This window comes from Pristis pectinata, chromosome 24 (assembly GCF_009764475.1).
Source record: "Pristis pectinata isolate sPriPec2 chromosome 24, sPriPec2.1.pri, whole genome shotgun sequence".
In the NCBI taxonomy this organism is placed as follows: domain Eukaryota; kingdom Metazoa; phylum Chordata; class Chondrichthyes; order Rhinopristiformes; family Pristidae; genus Pristis; species Pristis pectinata.
In genome coordinates, this window is record NC_067428.1 from 20,957,754 (window position 1) to 20,978,112 (window position 20,359).

The 20,359-nt window shown below is 42.3% G+C and overlaps 1 protein-coding gene across 1 annotated transcript in view; it reads right to left on the bottom strand.

The window, feature by feature from the left end:
• LOC127582529 (ephrin-A2-like) overlaps positions 1 to 20,359 on the bottom strand; it is a 319,033-nt gene that overhangs the window by 42,987 nt on the left and 255,687 nt on the right. Inside the window, exon 2 of the mRNA XM_052037865.1 lies at positions 2,830 to 3,122. Within this exon, the coding sequence (XP_051893825.1) occupies positions 2,830 to 3,122 (293 nt within the window). The remainder of the gene's footprint in view (positions 1 to 2,829; positions 3,123 to 20,359) is intronic.

The following is a 20,359-nucleotide window of genomic DNA, read 5'->3' on the forward strand; positions in this document are numbered from 1 at the left end:
TTTATTTTACAAGTGGCTTAGTCTGAAAACTACAATGCAAAAGCTTGGATTGTTTTAGATGAACACTATCACACTAAGTGAGTACAAGATTACCGTTATAAAATTTTGATGCGGCATTGTGCTCCTGTTGTAACATGTTTGTCAAGCCCCTGACAGCTTGCTTTAATTGGCAGCCCTCTTTGTATGTTGTGACAATGGTTAAAATTTTGGCTGAGCGCTATTGTTTCAGCTAATGGCATAAATGACAACATCTGAAGCACAAATGTGTGTGTGTGTCTGGGTTTGATTAACCACAAAGACAGAGCCACAGACACCAGGGCTGCCTCTAGGCAATCAAGCCACCACAGAGATGAAGTGGGAAACTTTACTGAATGATGTTAAGTGCTTCAATTAGGGAATATTTACACTTATTCCTACCTTATAGACTTTCTACTCCATGTTAAAGTTGTTGTGTAAAATGAAATTATGTCATTTCCCAACTTTGCTGCTCTAAATTAAATTGGCGAGAAGTTCTAGTGCCCCTAAAGGTCAGTGCTGCAGTGGGGACTAATTGCTCATTTTGGTCAACAGTGGCCAACTGCAAACATGAGTTGGACACTTTTGGGATTCTGATGGATGCTGGGAGGAGACAGAATGGCTGGAAGCCAAATGCCTGATAGGGTAGGAGGCATGGAGTGGAATACTGTAGAGAAGGCCCCAAGATTATGGCCAAGAATCATCATGGGATCAGGGCAATACCACAACCACAGGATCATGGCCAAGGATTGGGGTGGCAGTGAGCTCAGTGGACGGGGACTGAGACCTCCATCAGGGGCATCAGAATTGGATGGTCAAAGGTGGGGAGATCAAGGCCTTGGCATTGGAATGACATTGGTACCAAGATTATGGGGCAGGTGTAGGTGTAGGTGTATTGTGGCGTCAGCGGTCAGAAGGGTGCACGGTGTGTCAATATCCATGTGCAATTTCCAGGCCAATGTACTTAGGTTGGAATTTATTAAAATGGTTCATTTTAAAACCTTTAAATGGGAATGATTTTTTTCCAATTGTACAACCTTGCTGTAACTTAATTTGCAAAGTTAGAAAAGAGCTTTGTTTTGGGGATGAGCCAATAATAGTTTTGCTGGAGATGTAGAGATTGAAATGGGAATTGTGGCTGTCCACCCTCCTCCTATAACCTGGCTCCCCAGGTGCTTCCACACCACTATCTGTTCCACTTTTGCAATCACCCATCTGCTATATACCTCCTCTCCCTCCCCATCTGCCCACTTCTCCTCTGATTCACTTTGTTCCTCCATGCAAACACTCCTGCCATCCCTTTCCCAACTCTCTTTGCACTCACTTACCTCTTCTTCTGTCCATCTCTTCCACTTCCCTTCCTGCCTCCCTCATCCTCCTTCCTCACTTGCCATTGTTTCCTTACCTCTCTCCATTTAACCCTCACTCATCTCTTCACCCATCTTCCACACACAGACAAAGCCAGAGATTACCCCTTACAACAATTCCTTTTAATGTTACCATTAGTTTCAGATCATTCAAATTAATGCTCTTGAGACATTCTGAGATTACTAATAAAATGGGAGCAGTAAATCAATAGTTATCATTAGTAGTGTATCTAGAAAAATTGAAAGAATACATGGATTCACACTATTTAATGCTTTTATTTGATCAAGCTTTCAGATGGTAAATCTCTTATCTTTTTAGTTATTTTGATTCTCAAGGTGTTTGCTATTGATTTATAATAACATAGCTACCTGCCAACTAAGCCCCAGGTGAACTCTGAACAACAGACTGGTTCCTTCTTCTCACCCTATGTTATCAGAGGATAGAATATACGTTTATATGGAAATATTCCCTACAGCTTTAGTACAACTACTGCCTAAAAATTCATCCCCAGTCATTAGCACTAAATACACAATGTAGCAATGACCATCATTGTCGTCTGTGCCAAAATTCTTTCTATTGACTTCAACAGACCTGAATTTTGGAGGTAGAGTATTTATGCTTCTGTTTCGTCCTACTGATCAAGGATGAATTTCTGAACAACTCGTACCTCTATTCTGCCCCTTTCTCATTCTATGGTTTAGGCAGATCCAACCCTCTAGATTCTGCTTAAATAGTCATTCCATGTGCAAGCCTTGAGGCCTTGAGGTTTTATGAAGGCTATTCAACCAATGGGAGGAATGGGGGCAGGATAAACATCACACCCTGTCATAAACCATACACTTACTCAACAAGGCTAACTAGAAAAGAGACGTGAGAATCCTGGGATGTCCACTAACACACACACACACACACACACACACACACACACACACACACACACACACACACACACACACACACACACACACACACACACACACACACAATGGTAGTGGCAGCACAATCTGTAGCCACACTTCTTAATGAGAGGCCACTAGGCTGAAGAAAAATTGGATGGTTGATGACCTGAGAAAGATCTCAATACCTTCACAGATAGGGTAAAAGGGAATGGGAAAATAGCATCAGGGGTTGACTTCAAAACAATTCACTGACCCTTGTGTTAAGAAGACGGCTCAAGGAGAGGAACAGACAAGAAAGGGTATTCAACTCATTTTGGTGAAATGTTTCACTTTCACAGCATCCAGTCACCCCTTACATTACTCAAACATTTTGCCTCCACTACCCTACCTGGGGAGTGATCCAGTCCTTGACCTCCTTTCACATGCAAGGGGGGTTCCCGACCTCAGTAACTTGCACTTTTCACTAGTTTACAAATCCCATAACCCTGCATACTAGGACTTGAACATCTGTAGTGGGTTAGGTGAAATAATATGGGGATATACTCACATATATAATAATACTCATTTCCGGGTCGAAATTCAAAGCCTAGGGAAAATGGTGTGAAGAGCTGGAACTTCTCGGAGAACTTCAGAGGGCCATTCGGTGTGCGTGGCCTATTGCACTCCCAGCGCTTGAAGCCGTTGTTCTTGTGATCGCAGCTTCTGTAGCCATCAAAATTCACCATGTAAAGGATGTAGCTCTCTGTCTTCTCCTCTGGCACAGAATCATCATAGTGGGGGCAGTAGATGTCGAGGTAGTCATTGATGCAGACGTCAACTGTGTAGTCCCCTCTGTGAAACCTAACAACAGGAAAAACAATTCAGAAAATGGAGTAAATTAAACCAAAGGCGGGACAATTACTAAAACCATTTCCCCGGATTGAGGCTTTCAGAAGTCCAATCAAACCTGCAGCATTACTGTTATGGGCCAGTAGACAGCATCATAAGACCAAAGGTTTTGGGTTCAGTTTCCACTCCTGAATTTTGAGGGTGTGCTATGCAGCCTTTGCTCAGATGTGACATTAATATCCAAGCCCTCTCAGGTGGATTTAAGTGATTTCAATGTTGGGCTGGATGTTTTTGAACATAAATGGAGTACAGTTGGCCAAATGGCCCCTTGAGCCTGCTCCATTGTTTGATAAGATGACGGGTGACCTTATTGGAGACTCAGCTCCACTTTCTGCTCACCAACCTTGAATAGCCTTGAATATATTAAACGACAGTCTCGACAGATCCCTGGGATAAAAAATTCCAAAGATTTTACTCTCTGAGGAAAGAAATTTCTCATCTCAATGGGTGATCCTTTCTTCAGAAACTCTCCTCCTGGTTTTCAATCCACCCACTTGGGGAAACTGAAGAGGGTATGGATCAGTTGTTGGCACTTTCACCCGAGTTGGCAGCATGAATTCAATACACACCCCAAAGACCTGAGCACATAATGCAAGCTAACACTGCAGTGCACTACTGAAGGAGCATCCATATTGTCAGAGGTGCTCCATTTCAGATGAGAATATTAACCACAGATCACATCAGCTTTCTCAGGTGGATGTAAATGATCCAATGGTTATACTTTAAATGAGAGCAAGGATGTTCTCCTTGGTCAATATTTACCCATCAAATAATAAGGAAAATAGATTATCTGATCAATGTCACATTGTAGTATGAGGCACCAACAAGTATCAAACTTTTCATCAATTAATTAACATTAATGATTAAGTTGACACTAATGCACTTCAGATGATCCGCAATATGAGAGGTGCATATAGATTCAGGTTCTTTATTCTTTCACAGTCTTTTACTGTTGTATTGTGAGATTGATTTGTGACAGTTCTTTAAGTATTATTTTTATGAAACAGTAAAATTCAGACTTGGGCATTGATACATTGGTGATGCTGTACTACAGATTATGATACTGCAAATAAAAACAGAAACGCTGGAAATATTCAGAAGGTCAGGCAGCATCTGCGGAGAGAGAAGCAGTTAATATTTCAGGACCAGGATTTTCCATTTTTATTTCAGAGTTCTGGTATCTGCAGCTTTTTGCTTTGAGGTTCAAGTAATTTGGTTGTGATTAGCAATTCTACTCCATGGGCACACAGGATAGCTGATGAGGGAAATGGTCATTCACATTATCATGGTGGGATTTGATCATGTGTTCAGGCAGCCTGGAGTGACTTTCCCGGTATATGCTTAGAATTCTGACTCCAGTTGTATAAAGTAAAAAAGGGACCACTTGTGTAAACATTTATTTATAGGATGTGGGTGCCGCAGTCAAGGACAGCATTTAATGCTCATCCCTAATCGGTGTGGTGCACTGCCATCTTGAACTGTCACAGTCCTTCTGGTGAAAGTACTCCCGCAATGATGTTGAGGAGGGAGTTCCAGAGAGTTAGACCCAACAATGGTGAAGGATAAGTGATAAGTTTCCAAATCAGTGTAGGGGGTAACCTTCAAGTAGTGGTGTTCCCCTGTGTCTGCTGCCCTTGCCCTTCTTCGTGGTAGAGGTCATGTGTTCAGCAACTGCTGCTTAGTTAGCCCAAGCAAGTCACTGCAGTGCATTTTGCAGATAATACCTACTGCAGTCATGGTGTGACAGTGGTAGAGGGAATAGATGATAAAGGTGGGTGTATGGACTGCTTATATCTGGATGGCACTGAGCTTCTTAAGTATAGCTGGAACTGCATCTACCCAGGCAAGAGAAGGGTATTCCATCAAGCTCATCAGAATCAGAATCGGGTTTATTATCACTGAATTATATGCCATGAAATTTGTTGTTTTGTGGCAAAGACATAAAATTACTATAAATTACAAAATAAATAAATAGTGCAAAATAAGGAATAGCAAAGTAGTGTTCATGGGTTCACGGACCGATCAGAAACCTGATGGCGGAGGGGAAGAAGCTGTTCCTGAATCATTGAGTGTGGGTCTTCAGGCTCCTGTACCTCCTCCCCAATGGTAGTAATGAGAAGAGGGCATGTCCCGGATGGTGTGGGTCCTTAGTGATGGATGCTGCTTCCTTGAGGCACCATCTCTTGAAGATGTCTTCGATCGAGGGGAGGGTTGTTCCCGTGATGGAGCTGGCTAAGTCTACAACCCTCTGCAGCCTCTTGCGATCCTGTGCATTGGAGCTTCCATACCAGGCAGTGATGCAACCAGTCAGAATGCTCTCCACCGTACATCGATAGAAATTTGCAAGAGTCTTTGGTGACGTACCAAATCTTATGGCTTGTGCCGTGTGAATAGTGACAATAATTTGGAGAGTCAGGTGGATAGACATTCCCTGCAGGATACCTAGCCTCTGACCTATTGTTACAGCCACAATATTTGTGCCTGACCCAGTTAGGATTTTCATCTATAGAAAACTGCACCTTATAGGGTACAGCTGGAAAAAGAGTTAGAAAGATCAAAAAGGAGGTCCATAGAAATGCCTTAGGAAGGCTCTCTTAGGTACGGAGGAGTGAGGCACTGAGGAGTGATTGTGAAGAGATTTCCAGTGAGCAGGTGCTTAATGACCACAGAGTCAGTCTCCAGTGGGAAGGCAAAACAGAGGGAGAATGAAGAATGGATAACTGGGGGGAAGACTCTCCAGATAGTCCAGAGCTACAAGGCTTCCCATTTACTTCCCATCTGCAAAGGCCTGGAGACATATTTGCACCTTGGAATTCTGCCTTCTTCACGAGAAACCCCCCCAGGTAGAATAAACAAAGAAAATCAATTTCCAACAATTGATGGGTCAATCACCACAGGCCAGAGGTGAATGGCAAAAGAATAACACGTGAACCAGTTTCTAATGCGTTGTGGTTAGAGTTGGAATCTACCGCCCCTGACAAAGTGGTGAAATCGATTCAACAGCAGCCTTATTAACTGGTGAAGAACTAAAATAAAATTGTAGGTAACAAGCCAGAGAAGTGGGACCAACTGGAGTGTCTTTGAAAGAGCCATTGATATGGAGGACTGAGTGGGCTCCTTCTGCACTCTTCCATGTGAGGCTATTGGTAATTACCTTGCAGTCATTTACCCCCTTCCTAACTGAGGGACGCCAAGGCCAATTGCGCTAGTTGAGACTCAGGCTGGGACTCAACTTAATCCATCCAGCTAAGCAGACAACACTAGGTAAAGACATTCCATTCATATGTGAGTGCCTAGGCCCAGTAAGTTGTTAGGAAACAGTCTCTCATGCAATTAGAGGGCATGCACCATTAAACTCCCCAAGCACAGTGCTTCTTCGAGCATTTGTTCATTGAAGTGTTTGGCTCCCCTGTCAGAACAACTGGTGAATGAAAAGGAAGAAGTGACAATGTGAAATCAAAGAAGAGCCAGAGGCTGAGTGAGAGGGAATCAGGCACAGGTTACACACATAGCTTCACATGATGCAAAAGTACATATGGTTCATTTAACAGTTTAATATCGACAAAGCAGAATGAGGAGGCATTATTTATATCTCCAAGCAGCTCCTGGGATGGAAACTAGATCCCAGTGCAGCGCAGGTGTGTTGTGATTTATCAGCCGCGTATTCAGTAGTTGAAAATGACTCAAGTCGCAGACTTAAGGCCTAGAGGTCACAAGGTGGTTATTTTTATCAAAGCCAATTAACAGGCACCAGATGCAAAGGTAAGGGTAACATCGGAAGTGGGCTGATTGAAGGTGGAACAAATGACGTGCAGTGAGCCTCCTGGTGTAACCCGAAGACCAGGTGGAAATAGTGGGTGGGCTCCAGTGTGACAGCTGTAGGATGTAAACCTGTTTTGCATCAAGCTCAATTAATTTCTTCCGATGGGATCCACCAGCGCACAGTGCACAGGGGTCATTAGAGATTTCGGGTACCGAGTGCTAATGTATCGCACTAAAGCTTTTACCATAACAAAGCATCTGCGGTCTGCTAATGTTAAAAGGCAGCTGTCTTTATAAGAGAGTGTTTGGCAAAACCATTTCTCATTTGTTGTCAAACACATGGCTAGGGGACAAAAATTATTTACAAATGCACTGTGCATCATCCTTCTGCTGGTTTTACAAGAAAAATTTGCTAAATCTTCCTTGAAGAAAATGAGAAAATAAAATCTTTGCCAATGCTCAGCTTTATTGAGGTGTTGAACAATCACCAAACATTTCTGGGGCCTGCCTGGTGTTTTGTCCTCTTGCCTTTGAGTCAAAAGACCATGGGCTCAAGTTGCAAGTAAGCAAATAATCCATGCAGTGCCGACAGAGTGCAGCATTGCTGGAGCTACCACATTTCAAATCAGATGAAATGTTAAACTGAGGCCCCATCTGTTCCTGTACGTCATGAATAATTCTACAGAGAAGACCTTAGGAATTCTCCTTGTTGTCCCAGCCACCATTTATCCCAAAACCAACATTGTTCTTTTCAGAACCATGTTAAGTATAATTTGACTTGCGTTTCTGACATTACAATTCCAACTGTACATAAGTGGCTGTGAAATGCTGCAGAATGTGCTGAGATTAGGAAAGGCACAGCATAAAAGCGAATCTTTCAGAGACCAATACAACAAGGTGTTTGAGCTACTTTGGCTGTCAGGTCAAATGTTATTTTTCATAGACATTGATTTCTAGCTTGGCATTCAACAAGAAGGCTGCTCACACACACTTAAAGTCACATGCCCACCTGATGTCAATCCTCAAAAATACAATTGTTTTCTTGCTGCATTGACCTACAAACATTTCATCTTTCCATCGACTTCCTGCTTTTTTTTTGTGCTCTCATCAGAAGTTGGAAGAATGAGAGGTAATCTTATTATAATATATAAGATTCTGAGGGGGCTTCATGGAGTGAATGTTAGATGATGTTTCCCCTCATGGAAAGATCAAGAACTAGAGGAGGTCGCCCATTCGATGTGGAGATGAGGAATTCCTTTCCTCAGTGGGTCGCAAATCCTTGCAATTCCCCAAAGAATCATGGAGACCGAATCATTGAATATAGTCGAGACTGAGGCAGTCAAATCATTGGAGTATGAGGAGTTAAAGATTACAGGAACAGGCAGTAGAGTGGAGTTGGGGCCAAAAAAAATCAGTCATGATCTTACAGAATGGTGGAGCAGGCTCAAGGGACAATATGGAACACTCCTGTCTAGGCCTCTAAGCTCTAGACCTCCCACTCTTGACCTCTCACTCCTTTTTATGATATTCCTTAAAACCCAACAAATTGGCCAAGCTTTCAGCTAACTGGCCTAATTTCAACTCGTGTGGTTTAGAGATGGATGCTGCTTGATAATGTTTTACTGCACATTAAAAGCTCTATATAAATGCAAATGTTGTTGTCGCACGTGGTAAAACAGCCTACTGATTCCCACAACCTGGATGTTGTCCAAGGGTGGGAGTTCCCACAGCCTAAATCCAAACCTTCAGGAGTGAAGGATGAGAAGGGATGGAGAGTTTAAAAAAAGTAAACTGGTCTGCATCAGATCATCAATCACTGTGAAGCAATTCTAACCATGTGGTTGACTAGGCATGTGTAAAGTTACTGAAGAAACAATGGCACAAACCACTGAAAGGAATGGTGACATAGACATTTGCAAATGCATTACCACAAACCATAAGGTTTGAAGTATTGCCACTCAAAGTCTGGCACGGACAAATATTTATTTAATGCTTTTGTGCCAATGCTCTCACCACCCTGGGGATGTGTTTAAACTCAGCGTGAAAGTGGACCACTTCCTAGTGATAAGTGACATTCCATAGAAACTGCAGCCCACAAACAGCTCATTTATCTGAACTGGTCCCTGAACTGTCTGGGATTGTGTTTCGTGTTACAGTACCTTATGGAGTACAGTGGATGAGCTGGTAGAATTGCAAATGAAGACCTAGAGACATGAGTTCAAATCCCATTACAGCACTTGGATATTTAAATACAAACAATTAAGAGTAAAAAGCCAGTATCTATAATGATGACTATGAACCTATGAGATTGTTCTTTAAAAACCCATCAGGTTTACTAAGGAAATCTGCCATCCATGTCCAGTCGAACTTTCATATGACTTCAGGTCCTTCAATGTGCCTGTGTCTTTCAACTTCACCATCTGGTGGAAAGCTCATCATTCTGTGGGGAAAGAACTTCCTTCCATGTTCTTTTCCAGATTTTTTGTAACTACCTTAAGTTCCCGGATTTTCACCTTCCCTATTTTCCCATGTGGAAATGTCATCATTTTAAGACCCCTCAGCTGGGAAATCCAGGCACTAAACCTGTTCCAAGTTAGACCTCTATTGATTTCAATGGGAGAGAACAATCTTTTTTTTAATCTAATTTTATTTGATCCCTGCTGGTTACTAATTCACATCCTACTGGGCTGGGAAAGTGGGACACCGCTCGGATTGACATGTCAGGTGACCAGTGGTTGGACTGGTTGGTTGGTTGGTTGGTTGGAAGCAAGTTGGTTGGAAGCAAGAGGTCAAGCAAGCAAGTCCTCCAACTAGAGCAGATGATCCTACTCAACAAGAAACAATATCATGACTAACATAGAACAGACTAAGAGAGAAAGATTTACTTCTGCAAGCGGGTAGGATTCTCCTGTAATTCATTCAACCTCACAGTCATTTCATCAAGGAAACTCGCAGCAGCAAAACATAATTGGATTACAGGATCAACCAGGCACCCCCCAACATCTGTCAGATTTTCCAACAAGATAAAAAGATCGCAAGCTGAAGCAATACTTCCCTTTGCATTCCACTAACATCCTGCTCTTTGGCATAAGAACACATGAAACAGCAGCAAGATTAGGACATATGGCCCCTCGAGCCTGCTCCGCCATTCAGCGGTCTGGCTGAACTACAAATTCTCCACTTTCCTGCCCGATCCCCACATCCCTCAGTTCCCATACTGTCCAAAAATCTATCGATCTGAGTCTTGAATACCCACATCAACAGAGCATCCGCAGCCCTCTCGGGAGGTGAATTTCAAAGATTCACAGCAGAGTGAAGAAATTTCTCCTTGGTTCAATCCTACACCACCTTGTGACCGCCTCATAGCTCTCCAGCCTGAGGATGCACACTCTCTGCAGCTACTCTGTCAACCCTTCTCAATGAGATCTCTTTCTTTCAGGGAGTATCGACTCAATGTCTCCACATCCGACAACCTCCACAAAATAATTCTGTATTGCCTCCTTGGCAAGAATGTCCCACATTAAGTACAGCACAGGTGTAAACATATTTGTTAGGCTCTATTATAGCTAGCTATAAAATGAAAGGTCTTCACCCACAGCCACAGGCATTTTGATCTCGTGGCAAAGGTTTTCCAAGCTATGAACCTCTTTTCAAGCCAGCACATTTGACCAGAATGGAAACAGCAGATAAAGAAATAAAAATCTGTGTTTTCACAATATACCAAACCAATTTGCAATGAAATATTTTTGAGGTGTGGTCATTGTTGTAATGCCAAAAATAAAACTGCCAGTTTGCATATCACAAGATCCCACAAATACCAATGCCATAATTCCAGATCATCTAACTTTGCACTTTTGAGTGAGGAATAATTGATGGTCAGAGATTGCTCTTCTTCAGGATTATGCCATGGAACCTTTTATGCCTAGGTAAGAGAACAGGGACCTAATGTTTTAGCTGAGAGAAAGGGCCTCCACCAGCAGCACTCCTGCTCTACTGCACGAGAAAGTCAGCCTTCCAGTCTCTTGAGAGAAACTTATAACTTTCCAGCTCAGAGACAAGAGTGCTGCCCACAGCACCACACCTGCCTGTGAGCTTGGTTAGTTGGTTGGTTACTTCAAAGCCAGCCTCTTCAACGAGAGAACAAAACAACAGTCAACAAATATCACCTCAGCAATTAGCACAAAGGGATGAGTCACTCTGTGATCACAGAGTCTGACAGTGGTTTATGTTCCTGAAACACGTGCTTAAGACATCAGCAATAAAGTTTCCAAATGGGCTCAGCTGTGTGGAATGTTTCACCACTGGAATTCTTTGAGTCCCAGGGTACAACTTGGTCTCTTCTAAATATATTATGAGACAATTATAAAACACCTCTCAATGCCCTGAAAGCGGCCACCTTAATTAGTCAATAAAAGGGAACTGCCATTATTAACTGGGATATTTATAGTCTATTCCAAACAGATCAAATTCCCCCTCACAGCCCCATCCCTGCATTGATTGGACTGCAGCCACTGTTATTAACCTACTGGGTGCAGTTGGTTTAAAGAGATGAAATCCAGCTGGGCCCTGCCCCAGAAATGCACTTCTCCACTAACATACCCTGACAGTCCATCTCCAGGGCCTGAATAACTCTGACACCAGCAAGTACTGGTGCACCAAGCTGAGACTTCTCACGCTGCTTGCCTGCCCATTGAGCTCTGATGTGGCGCCAACGCTACTGCTGATAGCACCCTTTCTGGACTTTGGAACCCATTATATTACCTGCTCTGTGGCTGCTAGCCTACTGCACTCAGGGTGTTATCTTGCTGAACTGGTATCAGTTTGGAAAGTCCAGCTACCCAATCTGAATTTTGGACAGTGGAGAGAGGAGAGACCACAATTTGCATGTTTAAAAACTCACAGTAGGTATTGGTTGATTGTGTATTTTGAAAATGAAACTGTTATATATTGACTTGCAGGATAAGGAACAAATTGAGCAGGCGATCAATGGACAGGAGACCTAGAGAACACTTACCCTCCGACAGTGGTGTTCTTCCTGATGAAGTATCTCAATGTTACTCAATGTTACAATTTATCATCACCGTTCTGAAACAGGCCGATGATTTTCAAATCGGGCATTAAAATGGGAAACAGGATTAAATTTTTTCTACTTAAAAATAAACAAATTTCATATCTCTTTTTATTTGAGAATTTATTACAATGTTGTTCCTTGGCTCTACAGTCAATTGTGGCTCAGTAGATAACACCCTTGTCTTTACGTTAACAAAGTTATAAGTTTCAGTATCACTCCAGGGATGAGCACAGCAATTTAGGCGGAAGTTCTAGTATAGTTCTGGGGAACTGCCGTTCTGCTGGAGTGCCAGGGGAGTGCCGTTCTGCTGGAGTGCCAGGGGAGTGCTGTTCTGAAGTGCCAGGGGAGTCCCATCTGAAGGAGATTTTAAACTGAGGGATATGAAAGATCCCACAACACTACTCGAAAAGGAGACACTCTCCCTCTCGATCAATATCACTTAAAAAACATGTGGCATTGCTGTTTATGGAAGCTTGCTGTGTGCAAATTGGCTGCTATGTTGCCCAAATGACAACAGGGACAATGCAGGAAATGAGTTGATTGGCTGTAAGGTGTTTCTGAATTCCCTGAAGCAGAGAACAGTGCTGTAGAAATTCAAATACTTCTCTCCTGACTTCCCTTAATACTACCAATTGATAATCCTGTGTGACATTCTTCTCCAATTTATTAGCACTTTTGCCTCTGAGTTATAAGATTATGGGTTCAAGGCCTCTCTCTGAATGTGAGCACCAAATCCAGGCTGGTACTTCAGTACAACACTGAGGGAGTGCTACATTGTTGGAGATGTTGTCGTTTTGGTGGGCCGTTAAACAGAGGGACCCTAAATGTCTGCAGTTCAGTTGAATCTTAAAGATCCATGGCATTTTCCAGAGGCCTTCCAGTGTCTTCAATACCTCCCTCGACAAAATCAAACTAATTCATCATATTTATATATTTCCTTACAACAGATGGCCCAACAAGTTCATGTCAATTCCATTCCTTCACTTATTTCCCACTAACCTATTCTCTCGCATATACCCATCAATTTCCCTCCTCCCTTTACCTCCTGCCATTCGTCAACATTACAGGTAATTTACAGTGGCAACATTAACTTACCAGCACGTCTTTGAGATGTTGGAGGAAACTGGAGTGCCCGAAGGAAACCCACGTGACCACAGGGAGAGTGTGTAAACTACACACAGACAGCACAGGAGGTCAGGATAGAATCCAGGTCACTCAAGCTGTGCACAGCAGCTCCAACTGTTGCACCGCTGTTATGGTAGTTATTTTGTCTGTGGGACTTGCTGTATGTAGATTGATTGCTTTGCTTGTAAAGGAGAGGAAGTAAGACTTGCATCTCTATATTGCCTTTCATGACCTCAGGACTTCCTACATGCTTCACAAACAATGAAGCACTTCGGAGATGTAGTCACTGTTAGAATGTAGGATAAGAAGCAACCAATTTGCACACAGCAAGTTCCCACAAACAACAATATGATAATGACCAGATAATCTGACTTTTTTTATTAGTGTTGATTGAGGCATAGATGTTCGCCAGGTCATGAAAGATCTTTGAATTAGGGCTATGGGATCTTTTCATGGCCATCAGAGAAGGTCGACAATTATTGTCCCATTTCAAAGACGTCATCTCTGCCAGTGTGTTATCTCTCCATACTCCATTGGAATGTCAGCCTGGACTTTGTGCTCAATTCTCTGGAGCTACTGTGTAACATTGCTGATTATAATTTAAAAGTTTGTAATTGAATGTGCAGCACTCTGGGACATCCTTAGGACATGACAAGATACCATATAAATGTGGATTCTTTCTTCTTTCCCTGCCCCTAGCTCTTCCGCGGGGAAGCAACCTCTCTGATGCTTCTTGCAAAGACAGATGAATCAAGAATTCCCCAAGCGGGAAATCCCAGAAGCACAATTCACTTTAAAATCCTCCATAACTCAAGGACAAAGAACATGAAGGGCACCACACATTAAACAGTCTCTTCTTTCAACAGAATGAACTTGCTTCTTTCTTCAAGGCTGCACAGCTACCCACTTCAAGACCTCGCCTATGATCGAATGTAACTTCAATGGGACGGTTTGGAATTTGGTAACGATAGCAGGCATTCATTAAATGTCCAGTCAATATTGAGGAAAGGCTTTCTTATTCTGTTTTGGAATTCTTTATTTTACAAGGGAAAACAACAGCAATCAGAACAAAAAAAAAGTTGAAAGAATTCAAATTCATTGAGTTATTTTTATAACCTCATACGTAAAACAGAGGCAGTCTTAGAATCATAGGCACATGGAATCATTGCAACACAAAAGATCGTTCAGCCCCTCAAGCTCAGTCTAGCTCAGTGTCTCTCTCATATCTTCCACTATAACTCTGCAAGTTCGTCTCCCTCAGGCTTCTGTCCAAAAGTGTTTGGAAGGTGATCATTGAATCTACTTCCACCAGGTTTTCTAGGAGTGAATTCCAGATTGTGACTATTCACAGCGTGAAGAAGTTTTTTTCTCTCTGGTTCTTTTTCCTGATGTCCCTTATCCCTTCAATTCCCTTTCAGCCAATAATCTGTCCATCTCAGATGCATTGGCTCTGCCTCCACAGCTCTTTAGGTGAGGGAATTCCAAAGATTCAGAACCTTCTGAGAGCAGAAATTCCTCCTCAACTTTGCCTTCAGTCACTGATTCCTAATTCTGAAACTATAGCCCCTACCAGATTTCCCCACTGGGGGAATCTTCCTCTCAGCACCTATCCCATCAAGCCTGGTCAGAATCATTTTTCATTCCTGCAGATGGTATAGGCCCAATCTGCTCAATCTTTCTTCATAGAATCACCCCTGCATCCCAGGAAATGATCTTGTGAAAATTCTCTGCACTGCCTCCAAGGCAGATATATCCTTCATAAATGAAAAGACCAGAACTGCATGCACAACGTCCTTATTCTTGCACTCCATCAAAGGCCAACATTCCATTTGACTTCCTAATTACTTACATTATCAGTGTGCTAAAATATCTGTGTTCCTTGTACATTGAATTGCCAGTTAACTCATGGTTGCATCAGAGTGGTAAGTGAGACATCATTAGCTCAGGTTATGTCCAAAAGGTTCCCCCATTTCAATGGTGCACCTGGTATAATTACAACCATATCCCCTTACAGTTATGTAATGCCTTTGACATGGTAAAACATCCCAAGGCATCTTACAGGAAACCAAATAGTATTTAACATAGGGACGAAGACTCAAAGTAATGCCAAAGAGATAGGTTTTAAGGAGCTTATTTAAGAAAGAGAGAGATGTAGGGAGGTTCAGGATATAGGGAAGGAGTTCCAGAGCTTAATGCCTCAGCTGCTGAAGGCACAGCCAGCAAAGGTATTGCTGTTAAATTTGAGCACGTTCAAGAGTCTAGAACTGGAAGAGTACAGTGATCTCAGTGTTGCAGGGCTAGTGTTGGTTACAGAGAAAGGAAGCTACAAACGGATTTAAAAATAACACAGGCAAAAAATTCAGCTTAAATTTGAATGGGGGTTGTTTTGGATGATTACGGTAGTTCAACAGGAGAGAATGCTGCCCTGTCTGACCTTTCAAAATGACTTACTTTCCTTTTTTGAAGAGAAGTATTTTTTTGTGTCTGAGGCAAGCACTCTACAAAAATACATGGCTTGCTCCTGACCCTTAGCCAACCAACTCTTTCCCTGCAGCTGAAAGAAAAGAAATACTTCCAGGAATTTCAACAGAGACCAAACATGAATAAAACGCTCCTCAAGTTTCTGCTAGCCTTTCGGGTCAAGTCTCCTTGCAAGCAACTGCCTTTCTATTCAACAGTAACTTTTAACCTGGAGAGGTCCTTGGCAGGTGAATTTACAGACGTCTGCACGCTGAGCAGTACTGGGGTTTGTTACCCCCAAGGGTTGAGAAGGCCTCTGCTGAACCACAGCTCATTTTTGAAAATGCTGTCTGCTCATGAACCTTGACTAGAAAAACACAGAAAGACGTCCGTTTCCACAGAATAAAGTCTACAGTCCAGCTGGCGAGTGCCGCCCCACTCACTTTTAAACAATATGTCATTGGTGGATATTTGTTCAGTAATAAATCAATTCCAGGTGGCTAATGATTGAACAATTATTTACAAAGCAACTATTTCCCTCATGGGCATTACATGCATATACCTGTAACTGTCTCCTACAAACACACACACACACACACACACACACACACACACACACACACACACACACACACACACACACACACACACTTGCTCACCTCAGTTCTTCAGGAATTTTAAGTGCAAGTTACACTGAGCATAAATCAAGTTCCTGCTGTCTTTGGATTGGATTTAAACTATTATGCTGGAAACTAGCTACAACCCAGTATCAAAATAATGATTGTGATAGGTTTCCACCAACTGTGAGTTTACAACCATTCAAGAAAGTTCGTGAAACGTTTAGGTCAAAGGCACTTGGAGGCAGGTTTTACGAGTCTTTAGATATCAGGAGTTATTCAATTTACTAAGTAACCAATGAAACTAGTACAGTCATTTAGTGATTTAGAACTTACATATAGTAGGGGAGGGATCTCAATGAAAATGCTTAAATTTTGGTGATAAATGGATTTTCATCTACTGCCCTACTACCTCATCAGATAAATATAGAACCATAGAATAATACAGCACAGAAGCAGGCCCTTCAGCCCAGTTTGTCCGTGCTGGCCATCAAGTACCCATCTATGTTAATCCCATTTTCCAGCACTTGGTCTTAGCCTCCAATACCTTGGAAATTTAAGTGCTTGAATAGATACTTCCTAAATGCTGTGAGAGTCTCTGCCTCCACCACACCTCCTGGCAGTGTGGCCCAGATTACAACCACGTTCTGGGTGAAAAGAATCTTCGAATCCCTTTAGGACTTCCTGCCCCTCACCTTAATCCAATGTCTTTTGGTTTTGGACACCTCTGCTGTGTGGAAAAGTTTCCCCTTATCTATGCCCCTCATAATCTTGTATACTTCAATTAGCCACCCCTTCAGCTTCCTCTGCTCGAAGGAAAACAAACCCAGTCTCTTGTCATGACGGCAATGCTCCACCATATCAAGAATACTTTAAAATACAAGGGTAGGAACAATTATATTTTATTGTGAATGATTTTACATTTGGAATTATGTAAATTCACACACAACATTAACATAAAAATATGCCATCATTCCTTCAGCAACCCTGCATCTAAATAAACTTACATATTTCATATTTGTATATTTCTCCATTACTTTGAAGCCATTCGGACCATCAAATTTATGCTAGTTCTCAGAGTAACTCTGTTAATTCTATACCTTCACTTATTCCCCCCTCTATAAAAGCTCACTTTCTTTACAATGCAGTATAATGACATTAAGGAATGATGAAAGAGGTAGTGGTCTGTTTGAAAGGCAGAACATTTAAATTGCTTGCATGTTGAGATTTCAGGTTTCTGCTTCAGACTGTGTGTTCCAGCCAGTGTCATTATTGTAAAGTAGCCACACCACATAACTCTCCTGACCAACAGGCTCACAGTGTGTCCACACACTTAGATCCAAATAGGACACTATGTCCATGCGGATAGATAAAGATGCACGATTAATTTCCTAGCAATACTATGAGGCCCTCCAGGAAAAATAAACACATAGAGAAGTACAATAAAATGATGTGTTTTTATTTCCTCTGAATGCTAGTTAACTGGTTAAGAAAATATTGGGTTTAGGAAAATACTTCTGACTGATATTTAAGGAATCCAATTGAATAAAGAGCCTGATCAGTTTGTGATTGGCTCGGGGAAGGTGGGACACTGTGAGGGTGGATATATCAGTTGGTCAGATACTGTAGTGTGGGGTAGAATGATCTGAAATCACCTGGCAAAGGCTCCAAGAATAAGTCCAATCACAGTTGGCAATCCTTTCACCCTGCTCCTGTCCATTAGATTGGATGCCAAGGATTCGACTGTTAAAACGAAGCACTCAGCACAGCTCATTAGCACTGATGCTAAAGTGAACTGACACAGAGACAGGATTGTTGCTCTCATCAGCCTGCACTGCGCACCAGGCCACTGCCTCCATCTGCCCCCTATTCATACTCGTCATTTCATTTTAATTAGCAGTGTGCTCACTTTGCTTACTGCCGGACTGCTCAATCACTTGGGGCCACCTGCAGTCCTTTTGGCCTGCAAGATACCGAGGCACATTAATAGTGGGGAATAGAAGCTGTGTTCAACCAAATCTCTGCTGAAATCCAATCTTCCCTTGGTTGTGTAAATGTGGCATGTGCAACCCATAAGCCAATGCACTGATTGGTGCACTATACCTACTCCAACTTTATTGCTGTAACACTCCACATCAATTCCTGTCCCTGGGAAGTGTGCCCCATTCCTTTAGACCTTCCACTATCATCTTCTTATCCTGAAGGGTTAAGCTTTCAGTGTTCAAGTTGCCATACCTTGAATGTGAATTCAGACCCTGAAACTACAGATAAAGCAGCAGAACACAGCTGGTAAGCTACCAGGCTCAGAAACAATGTTCTGAGATCTGGGCCATTGATCCAGTGGCATGAGTTCAAATTCTTCGGGGGAGTTTATTAAAAACACTTAAATAAAATCTGGCTTAAAAAGCAAGTAAAAGTGACCCAACAACTACTGCTATCACTGTACTTTAGTCTCTATTGTTCTGGCTGGTCATCCTTTCTTCTGTGCTCCATATCCTCTTCTGCCCATTAGCCTGTGTTCACTGATCTTCATTAGCTCCCATTAATCATTGCTTTGATTTAACAGATCTCATCCTTGATTTCAAATCCCTCTATGGTCTCACCCTCCTGATCTTTGTAACCTCCTCCTGCCCTTCAATCCCCCTAGATATCTGCACTTCCCTAATCCTGTCCTCCTGTTCATTCCTACAGGCAGGCACGGTAGTGTAGCGGTTAGCGCAATGCTATTACAGCACCATTGACCCAGGTTCAATTCCCGCCTCTGTCTGTAAGGAGTTTGTACGTTCTCCCCGTGACTGCGTGGATTTCCTCCGGGTGCTCCAGTTTCCTCCCACATTCCAAAGACGTACAGGTTAGGAAGTTGTGGGCATGCTATGATGGTGCCGGAAGCGTGGCGACACTTGCAGGCTGCCCCTAGAACATTCTATGCAAAGATGCATTTCACTGTGTGTTTCGATGTACATGTGTCTAATAAAGATCTTATCTTAAATTGAAGCTTGCCACCTCTGGCAGCCATTCATCCAGATGACAAGCAATTCCCTCCCTAAACCTCTCTCCCTCTCTACCTTTCTTTCCTCCTTTAAGACTGTCCTTAAAACTTCTCTGACCAACCTATCTGTATATGGCTTCCTGTTAAGTTTTGTTTGTTGTACTCTAGTGAAGCAAATTGGGATGTTTGAAATGCTGGTTGTTATTACTATATTATTATAGCACCAGAATATTCAGCACAGACATACATGAAGTTCAGTAGGTCTGTAAGACAGCTTGCTTCTTATTGCTACAAATTTCTTTTGTTTCATTTTTACACAAGGCATAATCATAAGCCCAATTTATAATGAAAACTGCCCATGTAAACTAGTCACTTTGTCATTATATCCTCCTTCTAATGAAGATGACACAGTGCCTTGCTGTTGCACCTCTGAGCTTCCGTACTTGAATTGCAGAGAAACTCCACAAAAACTCTGTATCCTAAACTTGCATGAAATGAATAAGGACAAAAGGTTATGAATTCAAAATGGGAACTGACTTATATCCATGTGGCCTGGGTTAATTATTCTCTGGCCCGCAGCTCCACCTCATCTGAAGGCTGTGTGATTCTCCACAGGGACTGGAGAAGAGAAATGACGTGCAGGCATTGAATTGAAGTGTTATGGAAACGGAAACTTTCTGTTCCTCATCTAGATCTGATCCTCTGAGATATGGTACCTGCACGCTATATAGTCAAGAATAGTGCACATTAACTTCTCTTAGCAACACAGTGCAGCAGTCTGGAGCAACTTGCCCACCTGGGGTTTAGAAAACAATCACATCGCCACCAAAAAAAACTGCATCATTCTAAGGTTTGAAACTGCAGTGATCAGGTGATCAGTTGTTCTTATGTATGATGAAGAGAGTGTGGAATTTTAAGTCTTTATTTTCTCTCTGATACAGATTAAATCCAGTATTAACCATTGATCCATCTTATGCCATGCTCTGTAAATTAGGATAGGGTTGTTTGTGTCCAAGCTGGACTCCAACCTACTCAGGAAAAATGACTTGCACTTATTCAGCTACTTTTACCACCTCAGGAGGTCCCCAAAGTACATTACAGCCAACAAAATACTTTCAAAATATACTCACTCTTGTAACATAGGAAACTTGTGTGCAGCAAACTT